Here is an 8911-nt window from a genome sequence, read left to right on the forward strand (position 1 = left end):
TTTCTGGACTGTTTGACTGAGTTTAGGAGAAAGGAGAAAATATGCTTTAAAATTGCAAAACTTTTCTTGTTGACCCAGAAATTAAAATTACACTCTGGGCATAACGGACACCAGACCCATCGAGCATTCCAGTCTGCACTCTAGACCTGAACACACCTAAACTCAATATCAATATACAGGGTTGACTGTTCTAAAAGGCTCAGTGTCACAGCAGCATGTACCATCCCAAGCCTGACAGAGGAGATGAAGGACGAAGGGAGTAAGTCCATGGTTCCCATCTTTCTGTCTCTCCTCAATTCAAACCCAGTGAAATTTGAATGTTGGACAAATAATGAATTTTTTTTAGTATAAGTATGTCCCAAATATTGCATGGGACATATTTACACTAAGAAGTTGTTTTTTGTTTATCTGGCATTCCAACAGCATCTTGTAATTTGCTAAGTCTGGCAACCTTATCTCAAGGTGGGCAGTGATCCTACCGTGTGTGTGTGTGTGTGTGTGTGTGTGTGTGTGTGTGTGTGTGTGTGTGTGTATTGGGAGTTCACTGAGGACAGGAGCCCATATGGCCCTGTTTTTGCCATCTGTGCCCTGTACGTGCCATGAGGTAATAATTCCTGCACAGGTGCAGAAGTAGAAGGAGAGCCTGGGAAGGGGACTCCCAGTGTCTGGCAAATATGGCTGAATTCTGAATTGGAGGTTCCCTCTGTGGTAAGGAAAGCTGGCCTGACCTGAAGTGAAAGTTAAAGCTGACTTACCTGGATTCACTTAGATTTTCTGTTAGTCTTTCACTGGTGAGTATTCAAATCTGACCAGAAAGTTAAAATTAGCCTTAGAGATGTGTAAACTTATTCAAAGAAAGGGAAAGAGGAAGGGGCCCAAGATGGCTAGATGTGTCAGGCAGAAATGTCTGTGGGTCCCATGGAATAGGTGAGGAGTCCATGTAAGCACTGGAACTGCTGGCCCAGGAGACAATTCAAGGGCAGACCCTGTGGTCCTTCCTGTGGTCCTTCCTGGGGGGATGTCAAGGAGAGGACGGGGCAGGCAAAATGCTGGGACCAGGCTCTTGCCTCTGATTCTGAGGAATGCAGAGCTAGGAGGGGATGCCACTGGGCTATAAACTCTCCCAACAAGAGGGTAGTCAATTCAACAGCGCCTACTGGGAGAGAAATTACCCTGGCTACTCATCCTAGAGCTTGGGGGTGGGGGTTCTGGGGGCTACTTCCAGCCCTGCCACTAAGTCGATCTGGAACCTTGAATAAGCCCTTACTACCTGTGGCCTTTTTATCTTTGGCCCTGTAAAAATGTGGCAGTGGAGGGTATATTACATTTCCATTATGGTTTCTCTTAGTTCTAAAATTCTATTGGTCTATGTATAATTTTATGCCTTCTCATGACTCCAGTTGTGTGCTCACCGGCCAGGTAAGAGAGCCGGTAACCACACTTCATCCATAACCCTTATTATATCTGAAGATTGCTTTTTCATTTTTCCCTCAGCATTTTCCCTCATGCAGGCAAAATATCAAAATCCTTTTTTCAAAGGTCTCTATTCAAATGAGTTAATCAGTGAGGTCTACTCTTTTCTAAAAGCCTCATGTTGACGCAGCAATTAGTAACTCTATGAGACCAGAGGCTACAAGTAATGTTTCAATCCCAGTTCGCTATTCATTCATTCAGCAATTTATTGAGCTCAGGTGATGCATGGCAGACTTGAGCTTTGAGAGGAACATTTCAAGAGAACTATGAAACATGGCAAACTCTAGGTGACCTGAGACCCAGTTCCTCAAATGATTTGCTTCTCTCTTCTGTTGCTGGACTCTTGGGAGTTTCAGGTTCAGCCACCTGCCCATCAAATGGTAGAAGCAAAATGAAAATGAGTTCTTGTTGACAGTTGAGTGAGAGGTTAAATGTGTTGGCTAAGTTGAGGTATTTGAATAATCTGTGGGTTTCCACCTCCCTGTAGCCGTGGGCCTCCAACAGCGGACATACTGAGAACTGGCTCTTTCTCCCGGGAGCGCATAGCATCCCTCTGGGATATCCTTCTCTTACCCGCTTCTTCCTTGCCCTCTGTCCACAGTGCTGCACTTGAGATGGAGTTACTGCCCCTCTGGCTCTGCCTGGGTTTTCACTTCTTGACAGTGGAATGGAGGAATCGAAGTGGAAATGTCATGGCCACTTCCCAAGGGGGCTGTGAGTTGGTGAGTTTTCCTGGGCACTCCAAGTTGTCTGTTGCTCCTGTCCTGACGAGGTTGGGTCCATTTGGAAAGCTGATGGATTGTCAGTCAAGGAGGGAAGGGAATGAATGAGTCTGAATCACTCTGTACCTACTTACCACGATGCCATGTGCAAGCTGCTCTTTAATCAAAGGTAAAGATGATGCCTGGGAAAGGCCCTGCCCCACCTTTCTCATACCTGCTAAGGACAGGTGATCCCAGAGACAGGCCAAGGTCAGCCACCTGGAACAAGAACACCTTGTTAAGAATCTGGATGATGGAGCTCCACTAATGGTATCAGAATCTCTTGGTGGGGGGGAATATTAAAGTTGAAGAAGCCCTGACTCAGAGTCTGTGTGTGAGCCCATGGCAAATGCTTAACCAGCTGTACTGAAGAGCACGCTGCCCAGGCTGCCCTGCACAGCAACGTCCTTGACAACGCTCAGGCTTACAGCAATCCAGGGAGAGATACCTGAGCTTTTACGGTTCACCCTCTCCAGGGCTTTCAGCCTATATGTGGAAGCAGACTTGGCTCCTAATAACTGAGCACTCTCTGGAAATTTTCTCCTTTGCCTATAACTTAGTGGCATTAAAAGTTGAGCAACATACATTTAATGAATATTCCTTGAGCCGTGTTATATACTGGGCACTGGGAAGACAAAATGGATGTCAGGGTTAATAACATTCAAAAATGTGTTCTTAAAGCCGATGAATCTTAAAAGCCCAGCTGGTCGTGGTTCTTGACCACTTTTAGTAACCTCTAACCACTGCGCTGAAGTAGACTCCGGTAGGGGGTAGGGATTGTGAGCCAGACCAGGTTTAAATCCCAGCCCCACCACTTACTAGCTGGTGACATTGGGCCAATCTGTGCTTCAGTTTCCTCATCTGTAAAATATGTAGGTAATAATAGTACCAACCAATAATACCATAACACTGGGCTGCAATGATGACTAAATGAGTTAATGTATGTAAAGCACTCAGAACAGTGCCTTGTGTGTAGTAAGTGCTATGTGTTTTATCTACTGTTATTATTCTTTTTTTTTTTTTTTTGCGGTACGCGGGCCTCTCACTGTTGTGGCCTCTCCCGTTGCGGAGCACAGGCTCCGGAACGCGCAGGCTCAGCGGCCATGGCGCACGGGCCCAGTTGCTCGGCGGCATGTGGGATCTTCCCGGACCGGGGCACGAACCCACGTCCCCTGCATCGGCAGGCGGACTCTCAATCACTGCACCACCAGGGAAGCCCTACTGTTATTATTGTTGTTAGTCTCTGCCATACAGACGTCCATTATTCCCTTACAGAGACAATGAAAGATTAACTTCACAGTAGCTAATTCAGGAGTTACCAGGCATAAGAAGAGGAGGGAATAAAGCGCAAGTTCTTTGACAGCTTGCAGGGTTCAGGCTAGACTCCCTGCCTGACCCTCTGCAGCCTGGTGGGCAGGAGTAGGGACTGGGCTACCAGTGAGATCAAAGAGTGGCTTTCCAGTGCTCTTTTGAATTGAGGGTTGAGAGTTTGAAAGTCCAGCAACTCTCCAAAGCCCCTCCTTGCATTAGCCATGCAACATTATCACGAAGTGTATGTGGTAAGCTTTCTTGGGCTCTGATGGCCACGTGGACTTTTTGCAACACGTCAGTGGGGCTGCAGGAATTGCAGAGACATGTCCCCAGCAACTGCAGCAACTCTGGTGAAACAGGGTCTCACAGCTTGAGGAAAGCCCCTAACCACAGCACTCTCCAGTCCTCACGGGGGGAAGACCAACACTTACTCAAATAAAGAAATACATCTTGTTTCTGTATGGGGAGATTCAATTTTGTAAAGATGTCAGTTCTCCCCCAAATTACTCTGTGATTATAATGCAATCCCAATCAAAACTCCAAAGACTTTTTTTGGGGGGAGGGGAGGTGTAGAAAGAACTAGAAAAATTCATTCTAATATTCATCTGGAAATTAGATATAACTCAAATGCTCAACGATAGGAGATTAACTAATTAGAGCATGCTAATAATTGTTCCAGCAAACATTTATTAAGCATTTATGTGACAGGTTCTATGTTAAGTGCTTTACATAAGCAATCACACTGAATCCTAAAAAAAAAAAAAAAAAAACCCAAGGGAAAATTACAAGTATAATTTACATTTTACAGGTGGTGTAATGAAGGTCCCAACTGGTTAGGTACCAGCCCAAGCTCACCCATTTGATAAAAAGCAGAATCAAGATGGGCTGATGGTAGAGATCTGGCTCTTAGCCACTGTGCTGTTCATGCAATGAACTAATATACAGTTGCCTAAAAGAATGTGATCAAATTTACTTTTATTGCCAAGGCAATATATCTATCACATATTATTAATGGGGGAGGGGAGGAAGTCACTTACTGAATGGTTTGTAGAGTACAGTCTCATTTTAAAATGTTTTTTATTTTATTTTTAAAATTGAAGTATAGTTGATTTACAATGTTGTGTTAGTTTCAGGTATACAGCAAAATGATTCATATGTGTGTGTGTGTGTGTGTGTGTATATATATATTCTTTTTCAGATTCTTTTCCTGTACGGGTTATTACAAAATATTGAGTATAGTTCCCTGTGCTATACAGTAGGTCCTTGTTGGTTATCTATTTTATATACAGTAGTGTGTATATGTTAATCCCAAATTGCTGATTTATCCCTCCCTAATGGTAACCGTAAGTTTGTTTTCTATGTCTGCGGGTCTATTTATGTTTTGTATATAAATTCATTTGTATCCTTTTTTTTTTTTTTTAAAGATTCCACGTATAAGCCATATCATATGATACTTGTCTTTCTCTGTCTGGCTTACTTCACTTAGTATGATAATCTCTAGGTCCACCCATATTGCAAAGAAAAATTTTTTTAAGTTAGAGAATGTCTTTGGAAAAGAGTCCAGAGGAGATGTAACAAAAGGTTAACAACGTTTCTTTGAAGGAGAGGCTGAGGTTACTGAATAGTTTAATTTTCATTATTTCTATAGTGTATCAATTTTTAATTATGAGAAGTTTTATTTTAATAATCAGATAAAGAACTTGGGGTTCCAAGAGGTTAATTCCTTGCCCAGAGACCAAAGCTAATAAGTGTCAGAGCCAAGATTCAGACTTGAGTCTGTCATCTTTTCCAAAGCTGTGCTTCTTCCTCTCTCTCAGGAGTTTTCTCCCCTGTTCCACTACTCTGCTTGCCCCGTGGGACTGGGCCCACAATTTTAGGCAATCACTGACCTTGTTGTACTGACCAATCTGTGGAAAGAAATGCCATTGCTCTTCCATCTCATCACTTAAAACTTTTTTCCTGGACACCGAAGGGATACCCTGTGGATGATTGCTTTTCCCAATCTTGTAGAAAGTGGGCTGAAGGAAAGTATCCTGAGGCTTGTGTGATTCCTGCAGTGAGACCAGACCCATCCGTCCTGGCAGCTTCGCCACACAGTCGCGGTAGAATGGCGTTCAGGAAAAGCACTGGATTGGGCAATAAGAGCTCTGGGCTCCGGTCCCACCTCTGTCACTGGCTCTTCACCTGTCCTCTCCAGACCCCTTTACTTCTCTGTATGATTCAGGCTGGTGATGAACTCTCACGTTCTCTCGAGCTGTAATATTTATCAATCGAGAGCACAGAGGAGCCTCCCAGGCAAAATTCCTTCAGGTAAAATGAAGATGCCACAGTGCTGCTGGTTCTTGGGCAGCGTCCCTGTTAAACACACAGTGTTATGATCATAGCGATAACAATGCAATAGTGACCATTTGCATTAATAGCGTCCACTGTGTGCCAGGCACTGTGCAGCCTCTTGCCTAATCTCACTACAATCGTCTGAAGTAGGTGCTAACTTTATCTCCATTTTTCTGAGGAAACAATAGATTTAGACTAAATTATTTGCTCAAGGTCACATAGGGAATAAATGGCAGAGGTGGGATTCAAACCCAAGTAGAGACCTGATCCTCAGTTCCTCTCTGTAGTTAACACCAAACTGCAATACAGTGGTCAGCACTCAGCACCCGATGGACAGGTTCTCAGATCTTCTCTAATATGCTGTGTGTGTTGAGTGAGGCCTGGAGCCTTAGTGAACAGTCTGATGAGTGAACTAAGTTTCTGTACATAAACCCTCACCTCAGAGGCCCCCGCCCTGCTGACGTGTGTTTTTGGACCTAGCTGGATGGAGTCGCTGACTGTCGAGGGCAGAACCTTGCTTCAGTGCCCAGCAATCTCCCGCCATCCTCCCAGACACTCCTCCTGGATGCCAACCCTCTCAAGACCCTGTGGAACCACTCGCTGCAGCGTTACCCTCTCCTGGAGAGCCTCAGTCTGCACAGCTGCCACCTGGAGCACATCAGCCGTGGCGCCTTCCAGGAGCAGGCTCGCCTGTGCAGCCTGGCACTGCCTGACAACTCACTCTCCGAGAGCTACAAGGAGACAGCAGCTGCTCTCCACGGCCTGCGGGGTCTGCGCAGGCTGGACTTGTCAGGGAACTCCCTGACGGAAGACATGGCGGCCCTCATGCTACAGAACCTCTCTTCGCTGGAGTCCGTGTCCCTGGCCAGGAACACCATCATGAGGCTGGATGACTCTGTCTTTGAGGGCCTGGGCCGCCTCAGGGAGCTGGATTTGCAGAGGAACTACATCTTTGAGATTGAGGGTGGTGCTTTCGATGGCTTGCCTGAGCTGAGACACCTCAACCTGGCCTATAACAACCTTCCTTGCATTGTGGACTTCGCCCTCACCCAGCTGCGGTCCCTCAACGTCAGCTACAACGTCCTGGAGTGGTTCCTGGCATCGGGGGGAGAGGCCACCTTTGAGCTAGAGACGCTGGACCTCTCTCACAATCGGCTGCTGTTTTTCCCCCTCCTGCCTCAGTGCAGCAAGTTGCACACCCTCCTGCTGCGGGACAACAACATGGGCTTCTACAGGGACCTGTACAACACCTCGTCGCCGCAGGAGATGGTGGCCCAGTTCCTCTTCATGGACGGCAACGTGACCAACATCAGCACCGTCAACCTCTGGGAAGAGTTCTCTTCCAGTGACCTCTCTGATCTCCGCTTCCTGGATATGAGCCAGAACCAGTTCCAGTATCTGCCAGACGGTTTCCTGAAGAAAATGCCTTCCCTCTCCCACCTGAACCTCAACCAGAATTGCCTGATGACGCTCCACATCCGGGAGCACGAGCCGCCAGGAGCGCTCACCGAGCTGGACCTGAGCCAGAACCAGCTGTCGGAGGTGCACTTGGCTCCGGGGCTCCCTGGCTGCCTGAGGAGCCTCCGGTCCTTCAACCTGAGCTCCAACCAGCTCCTGGGTGTCCCCACTGGCCTTTTTGCTGATGCCAGTAACCTCGCTACAATCGACATGAGCCACAATCAGATCTCACTTTGTCCCCGGCCGGGGGACTTAGACCCCGGGGGCACCCCCGGCTGTGTGGATTTCAGAAATGTGGCATCTTTGAGGAGCCTGTCTCTGGAGGGCTGTGGGCTGGGGGCACTACAAGACTGCTCGTTCCAGGGCATGGCCCTCACCCACTTAGACCTGTCTGGTAACTGGGGGCTTCTGAATGGGAGCATCGCCCCTCTCTGGGACATTGCCCCCACGTTACAGGTCCTGTCTCTCAGGAACGTGGGCCTCAGTTCCGGCTTCAAGGAGTTGGACTTCTCTGGGTTTGGGAATCTGAGGGACTTGGATCTGTCGGGAAATGCCTTGACCAGTTTCCCAAGGTTCAGGGGCAGCCTGGTCCTGCAGACCCTGGATCTCCGCAGAAACTTGCTCACGGCCCTTCCTCAGAGGGCTGTGTCTGAGCAGCTCATGGGAAGTCTGCGGACCATCTACCTCAGTCAGAATCCATATGACTGCTGTGGGGTGGAGGACTGGGGGGCCCTGCAGCGCCTGCACACTGTCGCCGACTTGGCCATGGTCACTTGCAACCTCTCCTCCAGGATCATTCGCCTGACGGAGCTGCCCGGAGGCGTTCCTCAGGTCTGTAAGTGGGAGCGGGTAGACATGGGCCTGCTGTACCTCGTGCTCATTCTTCCCAGCTGCCTCACCCTGCTGGTGGCCTGCACTGTCATCTTCCTCACTTTCAGGAAGCCTCTGCTTCAGGTAATCAAGAACCGCTGCCACTGGTCCTCCATATACTGACCTGGCTACGCGCCAACGTTAGAAACTTGGTCTGTACACGTAAGGACACTTTCTCTGCCAGGTTTCAAGAGCTGGTGCAGAGGACAAGTCTGAAGGACTGAGGTTTAAATTAAAGTTTAAAATGTTTCCATCCCTTAGTTGTCCCAAGTTCTTCCTCTATCATTGTGATGCATCCCCAATCATCCTGGTAAAATATTTATTAAGTGACATTCTATGAAAATAAAAAATGTTTCTTATAAATATTTTTTAAATCAAATGCAGCTTGTGTTTTTTTCTTTCCTTACTTTTTTCTTTTTGGTAGTTTCACTTAGATTATTTTTGTGCCCTTCCCTTGGTGACATCCATGGAACAGGTGAGAAAGGGAAATCGTTCCGTGCTACCCTACGGCAACAACCACTCCAAGAGCACATCCTATGGATGGCGAGAGTCAGTGTTCTGAGGGTTCCCCAAGGACAAGTCTTTCAGAGCCAAGCTGGGTAGTCTGAGATGGGACCTCTCGCCTCCTGCCTTGGCTTGCATCACCGCTGCGGCCAGAGTGGGCCTGCGGCAGAGTCCTCTCTGGGGGCCCTGGTCCCCGCCTG

The 8911-nt window shown here is 47.5% G+C and overlaps 1 protein-coding gene across 2 annotated transcripts in view; it reads left to right on the forward strand.

Annotated features, from left to right (window-relative positions):
• NRROS (negative regulator of reactive oxygen species) overlaps positions 1–8586 on the forward strand; it is a 30487-nt gene extending 21901 nt beyond the window's left edge. The window contains exons 2-3 of one of the 2 annotated variants that reach the window (XM_029214366.1): positions 2075–2195; positions 6360–8570. In XM_029214366.1, coding sequence (XP_029070199.1) covers positions 2088–2195; positions 6360–8330 — 2079 coding nt within the window. In that variant the 5' untranslated portion in view covers positions 2075–2087 and the 3' untranslated portion in view covers positions 8331–8570. Of the gene's footprint in view, positions 1–2074; positions 2196–6359 lie in introns of both variants that reach the window. The other variant, XM_029214365.1, reaches the window with a different exon arrangement.
• Positions 8587–8911: the final 325 nt, after the last annotated feature.

Source organism: Monodon monoceros, unplaced genomic scaffold, assembly GCF_005190385.1.
Source record: "Monodon monoceros isolate NGI ecotype Baffin Bay Population unplaced genomic scaffold, NGI_Narwhal_1 Super_Scaffold_11, whole genome shotgun sequence".
Lineage (NCBI taxonomy): Eukaryota > Metazoa > Chordata > Mammalia > Artiodactyla > Monodontidae > Monodon > Monodon monoceros.